This window comes from Schistocerca piceifrons, chromosome 11, assembly GCF_021461385.2.
Source record: "Schistocerca piceifrons isolate TAMUIC-IGC-003096 chromosome 11, iqSchPice1.1, whole genome shotgun sequence".
NCBI lineage: Eukaryota > Metazoa > Arthropoda > Insecta > Orthoptera > Acrididae > Schistocerca > Schistocerca piceifrons.
Window position 1 is genome coordinate 145,060,333 of NC_060148.1, and position 25,033 is coordinate 145,085,365.

Genomic DNA, 25,033 nt, shown 5'->3' on the forward strand with positions numbered 1-25,033 from the left:
TTACAATCAATTTGGCAATACAGACCCACTTATCAGTACGATGTCATACCCTTCTGACCTAGATGTATGCACCGATTCGGCTGTGAAAGATGTCATAAGGCTGTTGTATCGTCTACTGAGGCAAGCTGGACTGCAACTACTGTAACTGCTCCTCGGCAGACACTGGCATTCGGACAGAGTCGACGTCTCAGCCGGCGTGGATTACACGTGTATCCTCGAGCTTTGAGGATCTTGCTGGCAGTGTGACTACATCGACATCTCACAAATATTTCCGGAATCAAATCTTCGCCCTGTCGTGGAGCGTGCGCTTATACGAAACTTCCTGGCAGATCAAAACCGTGTACCAGACGAGACTCGAACTCTGGACTTATTATATGTTGAGTAACTGTAAGGCATTTCTCAAAGCCTTTGCAGCCTAAAAGGATGGCATTCTTTCTCTGGCGGCCTGCCTTCTCTCCTGTCCAGCTGCCATTTTGCTTTTGCGCATCTACAGCTATACTCTGCAAAAAACTGTGAAGTGTATGACAGTGGATGCATTCCATTTGAGCAGTTATTAGAGTTTTCCCTGTTCCATTTGCGTATGGAGTGCAGGAATAATGATTATTTAAATGCCTCCTTGTGTGCTGTAATTAATTTAAACACTCTATGCTCGAACAATATGTAGGGTGTTATAGCCTATTCCTAGAGTCGTCACTTAAAGCTGCTTGTTGAAATTTTGTACGTGGGTTTCCTCAGGACTACTTAGGTCTATCTTCAGTAGTGTGCTACTTAAGTGACACTCCCGTATAGGTTAAACATGCCTCTGACCATTTGTGCTGTCCTCTGTACACATTCAATATCCCCCGTTATTCCTATTTGGTACAGGTCACACACACTGGAACAGTACTCTAGGATGGGTTGCACGAGTGATTTGTAAGCAAACTCCTTTGTAAATGGTTCAAATGGCTCTGAGCACTATGGGACTTGACATCTGAGGTCATCAGTCCACTAGAACTTAGAACTACTTAAACCTAACTAACCTAAGGACATCACACACATCCGTGCCCGAGGCAGGATTCGAACCTGCGACCGTAGCAGTTGTGCGGTTCAGGACTGAAGTGCCTAGAACCGCTCGGCCACAGTGACCGGCAACTCCTTTGTAGACTGATTGCATTTGCCCAGTATCCTATCAATAAACTGAAGTCTGCTTTACCCACTAGTGAGTCTATCTGATAGTTCCATTTTATATTGCTATGAAGCTCAGGTATTTTTGGGTTGACGGATTCCAACTGTGACTCACTGATATTATAGTCATACGATACTATGTTTCCTCATTTTGCAAAATGCACAATTTTATATTTCTGAACATTTGAAGCAAGCTGCCAATTTTTGCACCAATTCAAAATCTTATTAAGATCTGACTGAATATTTGTATGGCATCTTTCACAGAGTATGTTATTACAGCTAAGTGCATCACCTGCAAAAAGTCTGAGGTCTTTATTAATATTCCCCATAAGGTCATTAATATATAACAGCAACAGTCCCAGCACACTTCCCTGTGGCACACTTCTACATAACTTGCTACATTACCAAAAAAATCCTCAGTCCAATCACAAATTTTGCTCAATATCCCAGATCATGCAACTAATGAGGAGATACTGAATAGAATGTATGAGGAAAGAAATTTCTGGAATTTCTGGCACAACCTAACTAGAAGAAGGGACAGATTCTCAGACATCGAGGGATCACGAATTCACTATTATAGTGAAGTGGGCGGGGGGGGGGGGGGGGGGGGGTGAAAGTCGCAGTCAAAGATATGAACACAGTAAGCACATTCCATTCAGGAGGATGTAGATAAGTCAAATGCTTTTTAGAAATCAAGAATATTGTTTTTATGTGGCTATCTCAATCCAAAGCGCTCAGTATATCACATGAGATAGGTGCGAGTTGGGTTTCACGTGATAGATGTTTTCAGAATCAGTCATTGTGGAACCCCTTAAACTTGTTGATCAGGCATATCTACTTTGGTCCATTAGAGATATATTCCTGATTCAGTCCAACACTCTTGAGATGAGGTCCTTCCTTACTTCCACAAGCTGGAAACTCTACATCCATTGTCCAGCGCATTAAAAATCTGCCGTGTCGATCGAACTGCATCCCTCCCGCTCGAGGTGTCCAAAGAATTTTGGTCATAATGTCCTTGTAGACTCCGTGAGTCTCCCTATACAACTCTCCTCTTTCTTGCAATCTGTACTGCCATTGTGCTATCTTAGGGCCTGTTATTTTGTGAAGGATCTTGGCCTCCAATGTCTCCCTTTCTCTCATGCCCTTCCTGTTAATCTGAAGCAGTCATTTTCGTATAGACATTCGGTGTCTGTCACTGCATTATAGCACCCGATTTAAGCTTTCCTCGAGATTGCTCTCTCTCTTATAGGCCGTGCATCCTAAGAAAAGCAGCAGCCATCTAGTTTTTCCTGCTGTTATCGGCTTCTATTTGTTTGTTAATAATAGATTCTGCAGTAGTTCCTTTACGTTAAGTTTGTAAACTGTTAATTTCTGTGATGTTATTTTGCAGCTGGACGAGATTCCCCCCGTGGTGAGGGACCTGTCCCAGGGGAAGCTGACGTGGGCGGACGTGGAGGCACGGTACCCCAAGTTCGAGCAGCAGGAGGCGACGCGCACGTCGTGACCGGTACGGCTCGGGGCTCTCCGCACTGTAGCTGTGCATTCCTGTGGCAATTCTTCTCTTGTACTCAGCAGCTGAACTGTAGGGAACTGGTCTCTAGGTGGGCACACATCAGAGGAAGCAGCTAGAGTGCCGCAGAGGTGCCCGCCCCCGGAAGGTGCGTGCTCCCTCTGACGCGTATCGCCTGCTCGGTCTCCGTCTGGTCTTCCGTGTTATCGATCACGGGGATATTTTCGTTACAGATCAAACAGTGGTTAGACACAGACACTCCCAGCCATCTGTTTGAAATGTGCGGACTACTGAACATACATTTCTGGCTGTGCACTGCAAGTTTTGTTAATTTGTATACTTGGCCTTACTGCCAGCTGGTCATATTTGTCAAGTGCCTCTTCTTTGTAAGTTCTCAGTCTTTTGAATGTTAAGATGTCGTCTTCTGCCCCTCTCTATTTTCTGAGTCAACCTCTTACCATGTGACTATCTTTGTACAGTCCTGCAATATCCCTTCTGTCCCACCCCTCCTCCTTTCACACCCTGCTCCCTCTTAACTAGAGTTGGCTACCTCGACGCACGGCCTGGTAATCGTACTCTCTTTCTCTAAAGATTTCACACTGTTCAACGATACTCATTTTTATCCTCGAGTCTCCGTCAGAACTTAAGTCATCTTTTCTTCTTCGGCTGGTGAGCTGCTCTGCTCGTAGTGCCTATAGGCTACTGCAACTTTTTTCAAAAACATTTCTGCTGCCATATTATTGGTTGGGAAATCCTTGCAGTTCCTATCTGTTAATCTGTTCGTGTACTCTTTGAAACATTCATGAACACAATTTCTCTTGTCAAGCTCTAAGCAATAACGGAAACTCAGCTCTGCCAGACGTGAAGACATATTGCGTTACTTTCTCATTTCCACTGTTTCCAATCATTTGTGCAGTTATAGAAAGATTATTTGTATTTGAGATAATGACTGAAATACTGATTGTTTTCACTTCTGTATTCCTTCATTGTATAGACATAAAATGCCTTAAGAACAAGTTTCTACTGATATTTCAGTTCCACGTCTATTAAGCGGGGCACTTGCTACTTCTGAATAGCAGGACATTCATCTCCTTGAACTAGGCCTATCACATTATTTTGGCAGATCGTATTCTTATTAGGAAGAATTAATATGCAGCAGTGTTGGACTTCCAAGTGGTGTCAGTGAAATACACCCTTAAAATTTGTGTGTTTTGCCATAGCTGCTTCCTCTGATCCTGTCCACTTGCAAAAGAATACACACGCATTTTTTCCAAATTTGGGAAATGTTCCAAGAAGCTTAGCATTTTTTATCTATAGGAAAAAGAAAGAGTGCAGTTCTTCGCAAGATTCTGATGGGTGTAGAGGAATAAAAATACTCAGGCAGAAGAAACTGTCACCCTGATTGCCAGTTGCTTGGTTGAAGGTTGTTCCTAAATGCAAAGATTTAATAAAAATTTTACAAAAATTATGTTTTTGTTTATATTTGTACCTTTCAGTATCCTGTCTGCCCATCACATTTTAAATTAGACGATTGGTCTCCGAATGATAATGTGCTCCTTCCCGGACTCGGGTAGGCACAGCGGCCCCCGATCCGCCCGGCGTATCGACGATGAGGGCCGGTATGCTGGTCACCCTGGATGTGGTTTTTAGGCAGTTTTCCACATCCCCCTATGTGAATACTGAGTTGGTCCCCACATTCTGCCTCAGTCACACGCCTCTCAGACATTTGACACACATTCGCACTGTTTCACCATTTACACTAGTCGCAGACATTTGGGGTATGCTGATTCCGTTCCGGGGGGTTCGGGGTGACAGCAGGAAGGGCATTTGGCCATCCCTCCGAACTAACCGTGCCATATCCGATGGTAATGACACCGACCCTGCAGAAATTGCGGGACAAGGTGCAGGTGGTAGACAGATAGATGGGTGTTGGTGTGAAATATAACATAGGTACATATTTTATGCAAGAATTAATATCTTTAGACATGGTGTGCATTTTGTGAGTCAAACTAAATGCATTCTCATTTACAAATTAAACAAGTTATACATGTACGCATAAAAATAAATAACATGCAACTGCTGTCTGGCGTCATCGCATGAAATCAGTTAACATTATCAAAACAGAAATGTGAGAAAGATGAATTTTAAATTGGACGAGAGCTATGAGAGTTTAATAATGATACACACATTAATTGGCTCTGTGCGCAAGTCCAGTAGATGGAGCTGGAAATGAAGAAGTATTTCAGCATCTCCATAATCCAGTGGTCATTGGACTTTTTACTCTGGAGCCAATGCTGACATTGTGGGTCTGCACTGTGTGCTACGCATGTACCGGTCTTACTATTAATTGGTGACCTGCATAGATTAGTATGTTATGAGCCCCCAGTAGACTAGCTATAATAAGGGTACAATAAGTTGGCCACCGTTCTGCCGGTCCCGATCTTTAAAAGGCACCACCACTCGGAACTCTTGGTTTCGACTGTTTGTTTCAGATTGCTGCCACACTCAGTGACCTTGAAGTTGACACACTGTAACTGCCTGATGAAGTGAATTGCCTCGTCTGTGTAACTGGATGTTTAATTGATTAATAACAGTAACTGTACACACATTTAAATGCATTAACCAGTTTGAGACAATCACAAATGTTTCCAAAATGTTTTGAATGTCTTTTTTTTCTTCTACTCATTGTGTTCATTAATTTAATGTTCTGTGCTACAAATAAGTACTGCATTTGTAGATGACAGTCTAACGAATCCGTGTTAGTTCTGTATCAGGATTTGTACAATAGCAGCCGATGGGTACGAATTGTACACTCCTGTGAGTTTGTGAGTACTGGAAGAAACAGAACAAAACAATCCCCCTCTTAGAGCCTCAAAGACTGCAGTGGACGCACTACTTACCCCTGTGTCTCTGAGGTACGCGGCCAACGTTACTTAGCTCGTAGTCGAATTTACCGACTCCAATTCAAATTAAACACATCTTAAAATGTTACTGTTTCTGTAAGTATGTTTGTTCTGTAAGTGTTGTATTGTGTATTGTAAGTATGTGTGTATCTGGCAAGAAAGCTACACTCTTAAGAAGCCATTAATGTTAGTGGATGTTTTGGATTAGAAACTGTGCCATACAAAAACTCAATTAGGGGCACATGTGCCCCGCAGCTGCAGTTTGAGGACCGCTGTCTTAAACTGTGTTTTATTAGTAGCTACACACATCACGATTGCTGGCACATTACCAAAAGTCTGTCTATCTGACTGATGGACATTGAAGTCCTTATGTTGGTTTTTCTACTTTCCGAACTTGGATGGTTTGACTAAATGATATACTACTTACAAGAAATGTCATTAAGAAATAGATATACCTAGGAAAAATAATTAGAATATCCAGCTCTCTGAATAGATGTTCGACCTGACAACACAATTTGTATTACCACTTACTTTGAATACATCAATTTGGGACTGGAAGTTGTCCCAGACTATAATACTGTAACATTACATGAGTATGCCCTATATAGTCGGATCTACTTTGCATCACGTGAGTGTAGGGGAGTCGAAACCAATAGTGATCCATGATGTCATATCAACTTGAGATTTTTTTAAACATGTCATTCATTTCTAAATTTTATTGATTATTACAGAGTAAAGAATTTAATTATGTACAACATTTAATAGGTAAGGAGTTTTAATGAGATAGATATAAATATGTTTTAACATAGCAAATAACCTTGTTGCATTACGCATGATATGTTTTCTCTTCGTAAGAACAAAAACTTCCGTGTTGCTCGGGTGCGCGATCAAGTAGTCGTCGAGTGCGGATTTACTGTAACTTTCATGTATGTGCATAGAATTGTTAATTTACAACCTGCAGTTGATTTAAAAGTTGTTCTAGGGAACCACGGCCCGACTTTGGTGCAAACAAATCACGCGCGAATTCTCAAATATCGGCGCGGAGTTTAAGATACGCTGCTGGAAATTGTGCGTTTTCATCGCGTGTGTGATTCAGTAGCATTAACTGCAATTGACGGACATTAGTTTGATAATAACTATCAAAGACTTATATGAGCGGCATAGTAATCATCTTGATCTTTAAGCAAGCGAGAAGCGATTTACTGTCGGGATACGACAAATATTAATCGTTGCATAGTCAGCTTGTTGATACATTGCTTAGCAACTCAAAAACAGACAGTTATAGAATTATTGAAATGATCTTATTGTGAAACCAACACACACACATCTGCCCCCTTCTCACTACATTTCTGCATTGAAAACCCTGAGATATAGCTGCAGTATGAAGAAGGAAGAAAGAGGAAAGATCAACGAAAGAAACGTAGCAAAGAGAGAAGGGGAGGTCACATACCACCTAATACTGCAAGATGAATGTAAGTGAAGTACACCAGTTTTTTTTAAAAGTCAGCTGTCGAATTTTTGGATCACCAGAGGCTTAACGAGGTACACGTGTCACGGCGTAAAGTGATGCGGTAACTTGCTTCTGAAGAAGCGGCATTTTTCACATCCAGGTGGTTTACTATTAACGTAGGTAAGATACTTCACACAGAAATGAGTAATTTGCCGCTTTTCACAAACCACCTTTGTGATCACAACTTCCAGGTTAACTTTAACTACCAACTGTTTACATCTCTCTTCATTTATTGAGAATACTAGAGATGTGGTGCCACATTCACTACAGTTTTTATAGTTAATAGTGAAGCGATCAGGACTTGTTCTTTATTACATGAGTCGTACTAGTTACATATATTAAATCCCCGGCAATTTCCAAGAATGATTGCCTATCGAAGTTGGAGGGCTCCAAACGATACATATTGAACGTTTGATAGTAAATCGATTATGGAAGTCTCGTGGCGCGCGGTATGATCAATTATTTGTGATCGTCATTTTTATCAGTTTTCCGTTTTTTCAGTTCGTGTACATTACATTCCCGCTGTAATTAGACTGGGAAACCCACACGGTTTCTGTTGATAGCGAGTGTAATGTCTGCTGCTTCTCACCCATCTTCTGCGGATTGTCTGACATGGAAAATTCTAATTCCATGCATACCCAGCATAGACAAGTGTTCGACTTTTTGCCGCAAATATGGAGTTCTGCTGGATGAGGAAAGGAGCGACTGTGTTGACTGTGGTGCTGCAAAGTCTGTAAAACGTCGTAAGAGGAGTGTGCACACTGAGATTCCGTTGCAATTTCATTGTGGGCTTTGCGGAAAGCGAACAATCATCATTAAAAACACGTGGTTCGAGTCCTCCAAATCATCGATTCAGACGAGCGTAATTCTTGTGTCGTGCTGGATTCGAGATTACACGTTGCAAGCCACAGCATCAGAAACTGAGTTATCGGCAAATACCGTGTGTGACTATTTCGGGTTTTGCCGAGAAGTGTGCTACGTGGTAGTGACAAATAACAGTGTGCCAATTGGTGGACTGAATAAAATAGTAGAAGCAGAGGAATCTTATATTGCTAGACGAAGAAACCAGAGTGGACGACCTTCTAAAAGTGAAGTAGATCATATTTGGGTTTTCGGAGGGATACAAAGAGTCCTGGAAGTGTTTCGTTGTGAGGGTATTGTCCTGAGACAAGGTGACTGTAGTGTGTCTCATAAAACACTTCATACTGCCTGGAACAAAAGTCGTACCAGACTCTGAAAGCTGAAGGGTTCGACCACAAATTCGTGAAGCACTCTGTGGAGTTCGTCTCTTCGTATAACACCAGAGTCCACACCCAGAATATAGAAGGGCTGTGGAAGTCGATCAAGTGTACCATGAAAAGAGAAGTGCGTCCAGAACAGAGGGACGAACTGTACTTCTTCTAGTACCTATACTTCCACAACTTGCGTTTGCAGGGGAAGGTCGACGCGTGCGACACTCTGCCGACATTCCTGTGCGATATTGGCAGAGTTTATCCCGGCTACCGGAATAGAGAGATTATACATCACACGGACTGTCACAAGACGATAACACTGACGAGGAATAAGGTAAGTCGTCTCCTTTGAATTTACAAGTGCTTCTCTAACGCTTTTATTTTGTTGTTGCTGTAGTGACAACTTGAAACACACTAATAACGCGCGCCACCAGACTTCCATAGTCCATTTACTATCGTACGTTCGATATGTATCGTTTGGAGCCCTCCAACTTCGATAGGCAATCATTCTTGGAAATTACCATTAATCAAATTTACTCTACAGAAACTGTTGTGAAAATCTAACATGACAGTAATCACCACAGATTCGCTTGTACTACTATCGTTTTCTCTATGTTAAATGGGCTGCTAAGGGACGTATGGAAGTGCGACAGTACCTACTGTATTCATACCTGCTAATAATTATGCTACGGAATGGATACGGGAAACATTAAAATCAGTCTTCAACAGCACTGTGCATTAGACGTCAGCCACAGTAAATCATAGGGCGCATGTCACAGGGCAGGCAGATTCTTCCTGTCTGTCATGTTTTTCTACTCCTCCCAAAAAAACAATCCCCCTTTTTTTTGTTTTTTTTTAAAAATTTTATCTTATTTTTGATACATTCACCTAGTGACACAGAGCCCTTACCTGAAAACCTCATGTTGTTATTAGACTGTGTTTCTCTGAAATGTATTATTCAAATTCTCATTTCGATCGTTCCAATTCCGTTTGTATAACTAAACAATCCAGTCACATTAATGTGACCACTTGTCAAAAAGCCCGAATAACCACTTTCAGCAGCTCGGACTGCTGTGAGACCTGTGGGAAGAGAGTGGTGGGAGGTACCGGCAGACACGTGGAGCCGTGCCGACTCCAGTACTGTGGCCTGCTGTAGCGTGAACAGCCCTGTTGAGGTTGTCCCACAGATTCTCTGGGTGGTCTGGTGACCGGGGCAGCAGAGTAAACTCATCCCAGTGCTCTTCGAACTGTGCACGTGACACGTCACTCTGTCCTTGTCAGTAGGTGCCATCGTGCTCGGGAATAACGAACTGCACGTAGGGGTGGATACGGTCTACGAGCATAGGTTGAGCGGTGGCATGCCTTTACGATGTACACAGTGACTTGCCCCCTCTCGTATTTATAACTTACTCTGAGTAATTCGATTTGGAGAAGTATGGGCGAGTATTGTCATTACATTGTATTGAGAACTCAGAAAATATGAATATTTTCCTCTCTAATTGCATGCCGTGAAAAGTTGCAATTGCTTCACACTCGGACTTCCCACGCAGCATCTCTCGTCACCCGGGTGGTCCGGTGACCAGCGGGTTCTGCTGATCTTGAAAGGGTTATGCCTACCGGTGTGAGGGAGTCGAGTGGATGCTGTCCAGACGCCGACATAAGATCGGGGGCGACACGCTCACAGGGGCCCGAAGGAGCGGCTGGGGCTATAGAGTCCGTTACTTCACGTAAACTTAGTGAAAACACTTTCTGGCGGGCTACCAGCGAGACGTGGGAATGACTTGTATTCCCAGGCAGTCTTGGCGGGCAAATTCCCGCGTTTTCTGCAAAATCGTAACTGTGATTGGCTTGCTCAGGGGATAGCTCCGTGACGTAGCAAAATCGGCGCAGAAATTGGCGCCAAGTATCTCCATTGGTGGAGTAGTAGTGCTTCGGCAATAGGGTGGAATTTTCCGCCAGTTTTCGAGTTGCTGATTGGAGTTTAACCACGGACACTGTCGTGGGGGCGTGAATGTTCTGTGTTCGGCTTGTACAGGTGCTCTTGAGAGAGTGGATTCTCGCCTTTTTAGTCAGAGTAGGTTACAAGACTGAGCTCTCGCTGCTCTGGACAGCCTGTCTTCCGTTGGCTGTCTAATATACTTTCATTTAATTGTAACTGTTTGACGAAGTTGCTGAAGTTTCGACTTCAATGTAACTTTACAAGTACAGTTGGCAATCGAGCGTTCTGCGTAAAAGCGGCCTATGTTGTCCGTCTTGACTATATCGGAGTTACTGTGTGACTTCGCTTGTTAAAATCAATCACTGTATCGCCAGTGATTGTGTAGCGAGCCTTCTTCGTCTCCCTCAGAGACGCATTTGTGTTGCTAGGAAGTCTTTAGTCTGGAACATCCAGACCAGGATAATTTGTTTCGGGCTATACTCGCGACATTATCATCACTACGACGGGATGTCGAAGCAACCAGCCATCGCCTCCAGGTATGCCAGCCAGATCGTGTCCTTGCAGTTAAGAAGACAGCTTGGCAATGTATGTCCGCAGCACCGACAGATTAGGGAATTTTGCTATGTGACAATCAGAGCTCAGCAGAGCACGCTTGTTCCCATCTTTTCTAACGTGGTTCTGTCTTGGGTGTTCATTGCCTGAGTTCTCACTACTGTAGCAGCAATTAATGTTGGGTTGGCTGGGTGTTTCTCTTAAGATCTGAGTTGCAAGGAATGGGCTCCACATACCACTTGGTCATAAATGTTACAATCTAGTTTTTTGACAACTTCACCTTGACAGCATTTATTTGAGTATCCAGTTTGACGTATCGTAAATGTTTCATGTGTTTTGTTTATTATTTTGAGTTTAGTCATAATAAATCAAATTCTTATTTTGGACAGAACTTTCATTCTGTTGATCGGTAAAGCAGCCCTTTTATTTCTCACTACGTTAATGAAACTTTCCTTTATCAAATTAAAGTATTGCAGGTGCCAAACTTTTTTCTACTCCACGTGCAGGGTCAATTACAGTCAGTTCGCGTTTCTTCTTAATCCATGTGCAACAGCAAAAGTCGGAGTTAGAAAAAGGGAGGGGGGGGCTTAGAGCATCATTTCCATATGAAGATTCTGGAAGAATTTAGTGTTAAATACACTGCTAGCCCCGGCACCTCGCAAGGTGCGTACTTGTTTCGATCCGGTGTGTCTTCCAGAATCGGGAGATCACCCGGGGATGCCACGAAAACGTTCCGCAGGCTGTAACACCGCCTTCTCTGGCCCGAACCTTTCTGACAGTTGTTGCAGGATGTTTGGTTTCAGACGTTTCGTGCCGTACGCGCCAGTCACCATCTGTTACCCGAAAAGACCACGTGTCGCCACTCGGACGTCTATTTGTGGTACTGGCGTGCAAATTCCGGCCTTTGTCACCGACGAATGGCAGTTACTGTGTGCAACGTCACCGGTTTTTCTAGTTGGTAGTTGACAGATTAGTATTGATCGGCCCTGGCTAAAACTCGGCAAAGTCGGTAGAGCGATGACACTGTTATTAGGTAAGGACGATGTTACAAAAAACAGTTCTGAACTGAACTCTCGACGTGTGCGTGATATTTACTTCACCAATTGTGACCAATATTGCGCTACTCGTAATGAACTCGTTTATATTCGATGGTTTAACAGTTGCTATAAAAATATTAATGATTAGTTCAATCTAGTTCCATCGACACCAACCTCCCCATAGTTTGGTTGTAATTTCAAATAATAAGTCTTAACACTGAGATTGCTTCCTAACGTCAAAGAGTTTCTATATATGCGCCGAGCGCTTCAGTCAAATATTATCGCAGCATGCAAAAGATCACAGTTATGTTTCTAAACCAGTGGTTCCCAACAGGTGGTCAGCGAGTTACGACAGAGGGGTCTGCAAGATGCTATTAGAATAAAAAATATTTTAAATATATTTCGTATCATAACAGATTTTTTTCAGTTTTTGTTGCTTCCTGCATGAGAAGAGCTTTAGCGAACGCTAAATTTTGCGTCTAGCGTCTTCCTAGAGTCAACTGACACATATAAAACGTATAAAAAGACTCTTAATTTGGCTTTTTTAGGCACTTGATACTGTGATATGTCAAGGTATCAATCATGTTCGATAAGGGCGGGGGGGTCCTCGAGAAAATTAAAATTTTTGTTGGGAACCCCTGCTCTAAACAATTTTGTAATTTGGAATCACAAATGCGTAAATTGGCACGAAAGGGTGGTTTATTTCACAATAACGATCACTTCCTAACAAGGCCGTGAGGAAGAAGCTTTCCCAGGTGGTGGTGGTGGTGGTGGTGGTGGTGGTGGTGGTGGTGGTGGGGGGGGGGGGCAATTTATAAATTATCTGCTTTAAAACTATTGCCAAGTTCCAGAGTCCATTTGCAATTACGAATGAAGTTAATTGTCTATCACTGTCGAATGCCTAACTAGAGTTGAGTTCGAGTTACCTAATTAAAGAATTCACTTAGGTCTAATATAAGGTAGTGCTCTATCTGAATTCTAAACGATGTTATAGTTGAAGTCAATGTTTCGTTTCCCTGCGTCATAGTAGATGGCAATTATCAATCCTCGAAAAACAATCTAACCGCGTCTATATATACGAGTATTCAAACAAGTATGACCAGCTTCGGCTAACTCGCGTAACGTAGTGACAATGGATCGAATTTTCCTTAGCTATTACTCACGATTCTCAAAGAGTACTCGCACAAGGTATTCTTTGAGAGCGTTGATTCAACTTGGCTAATTTTAATTATAATGATTTTGCGATTTACTATGATTTTGAGTTTACTGAGATTCTATCTTTCTTTTATAACTTGATAAATTGCTAAGTACTCTACTGGCCATTAAAATTGCTACCCCACGAAGATGACGTGCTACAGACGCGAAATTTAACCGACAGGAAGAAGACACTGTGATGTGCAAATGATTACCTTTTCATAGCATTCACACAAGGTTGGCGCCAGTGGCGGCATCTACAACGTGCTGACATGAGGAAAGTTTCCAACCGATTTCTCATACACAAACAGCAGTTGACTGGCGTTGCCTGGTGAAACGTTGTTGTGAAGCCTCGTGCAAGGAGGAGAAATGCGTACTATCAATTTTCCGACTTTGATAAAGGTCGGATTGTAGCCTATCGCGATTGCGGTTTATAGTATCGTGACATTGCTGCTCACGTTGGTCGAGATCCAATGACTGTTAGTAGAAATGGAATCGGTGGGTTCAGGAGGATAATACAAAATGCCATGCTGGATCCCAACGGCCTCGATCACTAGCAGTCGAGATGACAGGCATCTTATCCGCATGGCTGTAACGGATCATGCAGCCACGTCTCGATCCCTGAGTCAACAGATGGGGACGTTTGCAAGACAACAACCATCTGCACAAACAGTTCGATGACGTTTGCAGCAGCACGAACTATCAGCTCGTAGGCTGTGGCTGCCGTTTCCCTTGAGGCTGCATCACAGACAGGAGCGCCTGCGATGGTGTCCTCGACGACGAACCTGGGTGCATGGATGGCAAAACGTCATTTTTTTTGGATGCATCCAGGTTCTGTTTGCAGCATCACGATGATCGCATTAGTGTTTGGCGACATCACAGTGAACGCACATTGGAAGCGTGTATTCGTCATCGCCATACTGGCGTATCACCCGGTGTGACGGTGTGGGGTGCCATTGGTTACATGTCTCGTTCACCTCTCGTTGCATTGACGGCGCTTTGAACAGTGGACGTTACATTTGAGATGTGTTACGACCTGTGGCTCTACCCTGCATTCAATCCTTGCAAAGCCCTACATTTCAGCAGGATAATGCACGACCGCATGTTGCAGGTCCTGTACGGGCCTTTCTGGATACAGAAAATGTTTGACTGCTGCCCTGGCCAGCACATTCTCGAGATCTCTCACCAACTGAAAACGTCTGGTCAATGGTTGCCGCGCAACTGGCTCGTCACAATACGGCATTCACTACTCTCAATGAACTGTGGTATCATGTTGAAGCTGCAAGGGCAGCTGTACCTGTACACACCATCCAAGCCATGTTTGACTCAATGCCCAGGCATATCAAGCCCATTATTACAGCTGGAGGTGGTTGTTCTGGTTACTGATTTCTCAGGATCCATGCACCCAAATTGCGTGAAAATGTAATCACATGTCAGTTCTAGTATAATATATTTGTCCAATGAATACCCGTTTATCATTTGCATTTCTTCCAGGTGTAGCAATTTCAATGGCCAGTAGTGTATGAGGTTCTTGTTTCAATTACTGGTTATTATCCCAATAAAAGTGTCAAATGGAACTTTGGTTACTTGTTCACTTTTCATGGAATTTGGAACTTCTTATAGGGAAATTTTTGTGGTATTGCTTGCTATTTTTTTTCTTTTTCCAATTTTCGTCCAAGGAAGTGGCATTACATGTGGATGCACGAATGAAGTACCTGGTGTGGAGGCCCGTACACGGCGACATCTGCCAGATGGTCGGCAAGGAGACTGTTGACAGACTGTCGGTAACCGGTCGGTTCATCTGGGGAATCGATCGATCGACAGCTGTACGTCTGTTCAATTGGGGAGCCTATCGATCGACAGCCGTACGTCTGTTAATCTGGGGAGTCGATCGATCGATAGCTGTATGTCCATTTATCTATGTAGTCGATCGATCGACTGCCGTACGTCCAAGCATTCAGCGAGTCGATCCATCGTCAGCCGTACGACCTTTCAACTGAGGAGTCAATCGACCGACAGTTTACGTCTGTACAATTGCGAAGTCGATCGATCGACAGCCGTACATCCATTCATGTTATGAGTCTATCGATCGACAGCCGTACTTCCGTTCACCTGGTGAGCCAACCAATCGTCATCTGTACATCCATTCAATGGGCTGTCAATCAATCGACAGCCGTATGTCCGTTCATCTGTGGACTCGATCGATCGACCTCCGAACTCCAGTTCAACTGGAGACTCGATTTATCGACATCTGTACATCCATTTAATTTGGGAGTCGATCGATAGACAGCTGTAAGTAAATTCAATTGGGGAGTCGACTGATAGACAGCCGTATATCAGATCATTTGGAGACTCGATCAATCGACAGTCGTTCGTACAGTCATATGGGGAATCGATAGATCTACATCATTACCCTCATTCTCCTGGGAGTTCGATGATCAACAGCCATACGTTCGTTTAACTGGTGAGTCGATCGATCGACAGCTGTAAGTACCTGCGGTATGGAAGTAGATTGATCGACAGCCATATGTCCGTTCATCTGAGGAGTAGATCGATTGACAGCTGTATGTCTGCTTATCTGGTTAGTTGATCGATCGATAGCCATCACTCCGTTCATCTGGGGAGTCGATCGATCGACAGCAGTATAGTCGATTATCAGTGGCGTCGATCCATCAACAGTCGTATGTATGTTCATCTGGTGTGTCGATCGAACTAAGGCCGTAGGTTAATTCAACTGTGGATTCTATCGATCGACAACTGAGCGTTCGCTCGTATAGGGAGTCGATTGATCAACTGGTGTACGTCTGTTCACCTGGGCAGTCGACCGATCGACAGCCGAAAGGCCGTTAACCTGGGGAGTCGATCGCTCGACTGCCGTATGTCCATTCAGTTGGGGAGTGATCAATCGACAGCCGTATGTCCATACATCTGAGGAGTCGATCCTTCGGCAGACGTACATCCGTCCATCTAGTAAGTCGATAGATAGGCAGCTGTAAGTCCGTTCAATCCGGGAGTCGATCGATCGACAGCCGCAAGTCTTTTCATCTGTTGAGTCGATCGATAGACAGCCGTACGTCTGTTCAATTGTGGAGTCGATCGTTCGACATCCGTACATACGTAGAATTAGGGTGTTGATAATCTGCAGCTATTCGTCTGTTCCACTGGGGAGTCGATCATTTGACAGCCGTTTGTCCGTTCATCTGGGGAGTCGATCGATCGACAGCAGTGCGTTCGTTTAATTTGGGAGTCGATCGATCGACTGCCGTACGTCAGTTCATCTTGTGAGTCGATCGATCGACAGTCGTACATCCGTTTGCTCCTACGCATCCCTAAAGCAGTCGTTTCTCCCTGTAATCTGTGGCCCACGGCGCACCGCAGTTGCACCTGGGCCAATTTTGGATAGCACCATTTTGCCTAGCATGGTAAACCTTAACCGTGACGGTTGCGAACAGTTTCCAGTCATAACCATTTCAGAAATAGTTTCACCATCGGGCCCCTTCGGGTGTCTGGTACATCGCTCCGTTTCCGCAATTCGACGACGACTCCACCGTTTTCCACTGCCCCATGACTTACTTTGTATGCACATCACTGCTAGTGCTGACCCCTTCTATTTGTGAGTGGTTGTTGCACATCGATGACAAACGTAGGTGTAGTTCTCTCCATTGCATTTGTCGTCAGAACTGCAGCTTGATTGCGGACTTCGATTACTTACTTCTGTGACCTTAATTTTTCCTTACAATATACTATTGGTCATTAAAATTGCTACACCAAGAAGAAATGCAGATGATAAACGGGTAGTCATTGGACAAATATATTATACTAGAACTGACATGTGATTACATTTTCACGCAATTTGGGTGCATAGATCCTGAGAAATCAGTAACCAGAATAAAAACCTCTGGCCGTCTTGATACGCCTGGGCATTGCGTCAAACAGAGCTCGGATGGCTTGTACAGGTACAGCTGCCCATGCAGCTTCAACACGATACCACAATTCATCAAGAGTAGTGACTGGCGTATTGTGACGAGCCAGTTGCGCGGCCACCATCGACCAGACGTTTTCAATTGGTGAGAGATCTCGAGAATGTGCTGGCCAGGGCAGCAGTTGAACATTTTCTGTATCCAGAAAGGCCCGTATATGACCTGCAACACGCGGTCATGCATTATCCTGCTAAAATGTAGGGTTTCGCAGGGATCGAATGAAGGGTAGAGCCACGGGTCGTAACACATCTGACATGTAACGTCCAGTGTTCCACATGCCGTCAATGCGAACAAGAGATGACCGAGACGTGTAAGCAGTGGCACCCCATACCATCACACCGGGTGATACGCCAGTATGGCGATGACGAATACAATCTTCCAATGTACGTTCAGCGCGAAGTCGCCAAACAAGGATGCGACCATCAACATGCTGTAAACAGAAGCTGCATTCATCCGAAAAAAATGATGTTTTACCATTCGTCCACCCTGGTTCGTCGTCGAGTACACGATCACAGGCACTCCTATCTGTGATGCAGCGTCAAGGGTAACCGCAGGCAAGGTATCCGAGCTGATAGTCCATGCTGCTGCAAACGTCGTCGAACTGTTCGTGCAGATGGTTGTTGTCTTGCAAACGTCCCCATCTGCTGACTCAGGGATCGAGACGTGGCTGCACGATCCGTTACAGCCATGTGGATAAGATGCCTGTCATCTCGACTGCTAGTGATATGAGGCCGTTGGGATCCAGCACGGCGTTCCGTATTACCCTCCTGAACCCACCGATTCCATATTCTGCTAACAGTCATTGGATCTCGACCAATGTGAGCAGCAATGTCGCGATACGATGAACCGCAATCGCGATAGGCTACAATCCGACCTTTTATCAAAGTCGGAAACGTGATGGTACGCATTTCTCCTCCTTACACGAGGCATCACAACAACGTTTCACCAGGCAACGCCGATCAACTGCTGTTTGTGTATGAGAAATAGGTTGGAAATTTCCTCATGTCGGCACGTTGTAGGTGTCGCCACCGGCGCCAACCTTGTGTGAATGCTCTGAAAAGCTAATCATTTGCATATCACAGCATCTTCTTGCTGTCGGTTAAATTTCGCGTCTGTAGCGCGTCATCTTCGCGGTGAAGCAATTTTAATGGCCAGTGGTGTATTATGTACAATGTTAGTCTATTATCTCACTAACTAGTAATTTCCAGTAATTTACCGCTGTTTGCAAAGGCACTCATACGTGTAAACCAGGGGATTCACACTGCAGGAGGTACACAGTGGCCTTGTATTTTTCGAAATTCTGTAATCCAGAATTCTGTTGGTTGTTGTACTTCTTCAAAAACAGTACATTTCAGCCTAGCCCAGCCAACTAATGACTGTTGAACGGGGTGGACTGTGAACTACCGCAGTTTGAACTTCTTCAGTACACAATTGCAAGACATTGTTAACCGTAAACTGTGGAGATTTGACGGTGTTAATCATGAACTGCTTATCAACGTACTACAATTGAATATCTTGTTATGTCTTCCTTTGAACGCTGTGTGGTTCTTCAATGTCCGTGAACAGGGAATATTAATTTATTCCACATTTAATGTCAAATAGTAAACATAATACATAACTTTGTGGCTGCACTTGCAGCAACAGTTGCTAATAGTAGAGTGGAATGTAGAAACATACAGGGTGTTACAAAAAGGTACGGCCAAACTTTCAGAATACTTTCCTCACACTCAAAGAAAGAAAATATGTTATGTGGACATGTGTCCGGAAACGCTTACTTTCCATGTTAGAGCTCATTTTATTACTTCTCTTCAAATCACATTAATCATGGAATGGAAACACACAGCAACAGAACATACCAGCGTGACTTCACTTTGTTGCAGGAAATGTTCAAAATGTCCCCCGTTAGCGAGGATACGTGCATCCACCCTCCGTTGTATGGAATCCCTGATGCGCTGATGCAGCCCTGGAGAATGGCGTATTGTATCACAGCCATCCACAATACGAGCACGAAGAGTCTCTACATTTGGTACCGGGGTTGCGTAGACGAGAGCTTTCAAATGCCCCCATAAATGAAAGTCAAGAGGGTTGAGTTCAGGAGAGCGTGGAGGCCACGGAATTGGTCCGCCTCTACCAATCCGTCGGTCACCGAATCTGTTGTTGAGAAGTGTACGAACACTTCGACTGAAATGTGCAGGAGCTCCATCGTGCACGAACAACATGTTGAGTCGTACTTGTAAAGGCACATGTTCTAGCAGCACAGATAGAGTATCCCGTATGAAATCATGGCGGTGAATCGAGGAAGTACAGTACATACTGCCGCGCGGGATTAGCTGAGCGGTCTAGGGCGCTGCAGTCATGGACTGTGCGGCTGGTCCGGGCGGAGGTTCGAGTCCTCCCTCGGGCATGGGTGTGTGTGTTTGTCCTTAGGATAATTTAGGTTAAGTCGTGTGTAAGCTTAGGGACTGATGACCTTAGTAGTTCAGTCCCATAAGATTTCACACACATTTGAACATTTTTGAACAGTACATACTGACGAAACTAAAATGAGCTCTAACATGGAAATCACGCGTTTCCGGACGCATGTCCGCATAACATCTTTTCTTTATTTGTGTGTGAGGAATGTTTCCTGAAAGTTTGGCTGTACTTTTTTGTAACATCCTGTATATACCCAGGTATAAAAGATTTATCAATCTGTCACTTTTCGATACATCTTCGTTTACACTCTGCAAACCACCTTGAGGCGCATGCCAGAGGGTACATCCCATTCTACCAGTTATAATGTTTTTTTCCCATTTCATTCACATAATGAGTGCTGGAAGAATAACTGTTTGAATGCCTCCATATGTGCAGTAATTATTCTAATCTTATCCTCATTACTCCTATGTGAGCAATACTTAGGTAAATGTAAATGCCGTGTGGCTAGGACCTCCTGTGGGGCAGACAGTTCGCTCGGTGCAAATCTTTCGAGTTGACCCCGCTTCGGCGACTTGCGTGTCGGTGGGGATGAAATGATGATGGTAAGGACGACAGAACACCCAGTCTGTGAGCGGAGAAAATCTTCGACCCAACTGGGAATTGAACCCGGGCCGTTAGGTATGACAGTCCGTCACTCTGACCACTCAGTTACCAGGGGAGGACAATACATAGGTGATTGTAGTATATTCCTAAAGTCATAATTTAAAGAGAGTGCTTGAAACTTTGTTAGAAGACTTTCTCGGTATAGGTTATGTTCTATTCTCGAGAGTCTTCCAGTTCAGTTCTTTCAGTATCTCGGCGACTCTCTCCCATGGATTAAACAAACCCGTGACCATTTGTGCTGCCTTTCTCTGTGTACGTTCAATATTCCCTGTTTGTGCCATTTGGTATGGATCCTACACACTTAGCCTGCCTCTGGATCATGGGATCCTTGGTTTGATTTACGGCTGGGTCAGAGATTTTTTTCTGCCTGGGAGCTGGGTGTTTGTGTTGTCCTCTTCCAACATCATTCAGGAAAATGGTGAAACTGGACAGTGAAAGATTGGAAATTTGTACGGGTACTGATAACCGTACTGTTGAGTGCCCCACGAATCAATAATAATAATAATAATAATAATAATAATAATAAACCCTGTGGAGGCCCGGGAAAAGAATAGGCCCCCGGTATGTTCTGCCAGTCGTAAAAGGCGACGAAAAGAACAAACCACTAATAGGGCTAACCCCCCTTTTAGTGTGATTACTTGGTTCAGGACAGAACTAAAGAAGCCTCGGACAAGCGCCGTCATGGTCGGGGACGACACTTGAATGCTATGCCCGCCCACAATGGTAACGACACTGCTAGCCAACTGGAAAATGATTTAAATCCAAATAGAGGTGTTTTGCAGGATATGCTTCCTGCAACCACCCTAGAAGGAAACCAAAGACAGAGGATGAGATGGTCAGATGAAGTTAATCGACACCTCATGTTCTGTTATTACCAAGCAACAAACCTAGGAACCAACACAACTGGATACAGATCACAAGTATACACAACATTTATTACCAGATACCCGGAATTAAAATTTTTAACAGAACAACAACTAGCTGATCAGATCCGTGTAGTAATAAAAAATAACAGGATACCCTAGTCAGAATTAGAAAACATCAAACAACAAGTACAACAAATACTGGAACAAAATAATGTGCAATCAGAAGAAGAAGAAAATACAGTAATGGACTCAAACATCCCAGAGCAAACAAACAAAGAACAACACGCATCAATTAAACAATCAGAGGAAAACGAAATCTTAAGACAACCACCAGAACAAGCACAAATAGAACACGAAATGACACACATGTTAGATATAGAAGAAAAATTTCAGCTGACATATATAGAATACAAAGACACAAATACAGACATCAGACAATCATACACAACAAAATAAACGAAAACACAACTATGGAAGAGTTACAACTACTGGTTTATATAGGAGTACTCACTACCCTAAATATATACACTAGGCAGAGATCAGAACCAACCAACACACAGAAGAAACCCACAAAACCAGCATGGCAACACAGGCTACAGATCAGAATAGAAAAACTGAGAAAGGACATCGGACAGCTAACACAATTTATAAGAAATGAAATGTCAGAAAAAAAACGAAAAAGGTTAGGTAAAATCTCACAACAAGAAGCGACAGAGCAATTAGATGAAAAGAAACAGAAATTACAAGCATTGGCCAAACGACTTAGAAGATTCAAAAAAAGTGAAAATAGAAGGAAACAAAACCAAACATTCAACACAAACCAAAAGAAATTTTACCAGACAATAGATAACAAACACATTAAAATAGACAATCCACCAAACATAACAGACATGGAACACTTCTGGAGCAACATAAGGTCAAACCCGGTACAACATAAGAGGCATGCACGGTGGATACAAGCAGAAACAGACACATACAAGATGATACCACAAATGCCTGAAGTGATAATTTTGCAGCATGAAGTCAACCAAGCAATTAATTCTACTCAAATTGGAAAGCCCCTGGAAAAGATAAAATAGCAAATTTCTGGCTAAAGAAGTTCACCTCAACACATTCACATCTAACTAAATTATTTAACAGTTACAGTGCAGACCCATACACATTCCCTGATACACTTACACATGGAATAACTTATCTGAAACCTAAAGATCAAGCAGACACAGCAAACCCAGCAAAATATCGCCCCATAACATGCCTACCAACAATATACAAAATATTAACTTCAGTCATTACACAGAAATTAATGACACATACAACACAGAACAAAATTATAAATGAAGAACAAAAAGGCTGCTGCAAAGGAGCACGAGGATGTAAAGAGCAACTGATAATAGATACAGAGGTGACATATCAAGCTAAAACTAAGCAAAGGTCACTACACTGTGCATACATTGATTACCAAAAAGCTTTTGATAGTGTACCCCACTCATGGTTACTACAGATATTGGAAATATACAAAGTAGATCCTAAATTGATACAGTTCCTAAACATAGCAATGAAAAATTGGAAAACCACACTTAATATCCAACCAAATTCAAATAATATCACATCACAGCCAATACAGATTAAGCGTGGAATATACCAAGGAGACTCATTAAGTCCTATTTGGTTCTGCCTTGCCCTGAACCCACTATCCAACATGCTAAATAATACAAATTATGGATACAATATTATTGGAACATACCCACACAAAATCACACATTTGCTATACATGGATGATCTAAAACTACTGGCAGCAACAAATCAACAACTCAACCAATTACTAAAGATAACAGAAGTATTCAGCAATGATATAAATATGGCTTTTGGAACAGACAAATGTAAGAAAAATAGCATAGTCAAGGGAAAACACACTAAACAAGAAGATTACATACTGGATAACCACAGCGACTGCATAGAAGCGATGGAAAAAGCAGATGCCTATAAATATCTAGAATACAGACAAAAATAGGAATAGATAATACAAATATTAAAGAAGAACTAAATGAAAAATATAGACAAAGACTAACAAAAATACTGAAAACAGAATAGACAGCAAGAAACAAGACAAAAGCTATAAATACTTATGCTATACCAATATTGACCTACTCATTTGGAGTAGTGAAATGGAGTAACACAGACCTAGAAGCACTCAATACACTTACCCGTTCACAATGCCACAAATATAGAATACATCACATACATTCAGCAACAGAAAGATTCACATTAAGCAGAAAGGAAGGAGGAAGGGGATTTATCGACATAAAAAACCTGCATTATGGACAGGTAGACAATTTAAGAAAATTCTTTCTAGAACTAGCAGAAACTTGCAAAATACACAAGGCAATCACTCATATAAATACATCGGCTACACCATTGCAATTTCATAACCACTTCTACAACCCCTGAGATCATATAACATCAACAGACACGAAGAAAATAAATTGGAAAAAGAAAACACTACATGGCAAACACCTGTATCATTTAACACAGCCACACATCGATCAAGACGCATCCAACACATGGCTAAGAAAAGGCAATATATACAGTGAGACGGAAGGATTCATGATTGCAATACAGGATCAAACAATAAACACCAGATATTACAGCAAGCATATTATTAAATATCCCAATACCACAACAGATCAATGCAGACTTTGCAAACAACAAATAGAAACAGTAGATCACATCACAAGCAGATGTACAATACTAGTAAATACAGAATACCCCAGAAGACATGACAATGTAGCAAAAATAATACATCAACAGCTTGCCTTACAACATAAACTTATAAAACAACACGTTCCCACATAACCATAAAATGTACTGGAGAATGATGAATACAAATTATACTGGAACAGACCATTATAGCAGATAAAACAACACCACCAAACAAACCTGACATCATACTCACCAATAAAAAGAAGAAATTAACACAACTAATCGAAATATCCATACCCAATACAACAAATATACAGAAGAAAACAGGAGAAAAAATTGAAAAATACATCCAACTGGCTGAGGAAGTCAAGGACATGTGGCATCAGGATAAAGTTGACATAACACCAATTATACTATCAACTACAGGAGTCATACCACACAATATCCACCAGTACATCAATGCAATACAGCTACATCCAAACTTATATATACAATTACAGAAATCCGTAATTATTGATACATGTTCAATTACCCGAAAGTTCCTAAATGCAATATAACATATACCGTACAGTTAAAAGGAAGTGACGCTTGATCAAGGTCCGCGCCACTCCATTTTTAACCGGACTTAACGTCTGAGAAAGTGAAGGAAATAATAATAATAATAATAATAATAATAATAAATCCTGTGGAGGCCCGGGAAAAGAATAGGCCTCCGGTATGTTCTGCCAGTCGTAAAAGGCGACGAAAAGAACAAACCACCAATAGGGCTAACCCCCCTTTTAGTGTGCTTACTTGGTTCAGGACAGAACTAAAGAAGCCTCGGACAAGCGCCGTCATGGTCGGGGATGACGCTTGAACCCTATGCCCACCCACAATGGTAACAACACTGCTAGCCAACTGTAAAATGATTTAAATCCAAATAGAGGTGTTTTGCAGGATATGCTTCCAGCAACCACCCTAGAAGGAAAACAAAGACAGAGGATGAGATGGTCAGATGAAGTTAATCGACACCTCATGTTCTGTTATTACCAAGCAACAAACCTAGGAACCAACACAACTGGATACAGATCACAAGTATACACAACATTTATTACCAGATACCCGGAATTAAAATTTTTAACAGAACAACGACTAGCTGATCAGATCCGTGTAATAATAAAAAATAACAGGATACCCCAGTCAGAATTAGAAAACATCAAACAACAAGTACAACAAATATTGGAGCAAAATAATGTGCAATCAGAAGAAGAAGAAAATACAGTAATGGACTCAAACATCCCAGAGCAAACAAACAAAGAACAACATGCATCAATTAAACAATCAGAGGAAAACGAAATCTCAAGACAGCCACCAGAACAAGCACAAATA

General features: G+C 42.6%; 1 protein-coding gene across 2 annotated transcripts in view; it reads left to right on the plus strand.

Annotated features, from left to right (window-relative positions):
* The window catches only part of LOC124720495 (glycine--tRNA ligase), a 148,386-nt gene extending 144,244 nt beyond the window's left edge, over nt 1–4,142 (plus strand). Inside the window, exons 13-14 of one of the 2 annotated variants that reach the window (XR_007006175.1) lie at nt 2,555–2,775; nt 2,877–4,142. Coding sequence is in view for 1 of the 2 variants with exons in the window: in XM_047245854.1 (XP_047101810.1) it covers nt 2,555–2,668 (114 nt within the window). In the remaining variant the exon portion in view is untranslated. Of the gene's footprint in view, nt 1–2,554 lie in introns of both variants that reach the window. The other variant, XM_047245854.1, reaches the window with a different exon arrangement.
* The last annotated feature ends 20,891 nt before the right edge of the window (nt 4,143–25,033 follow it).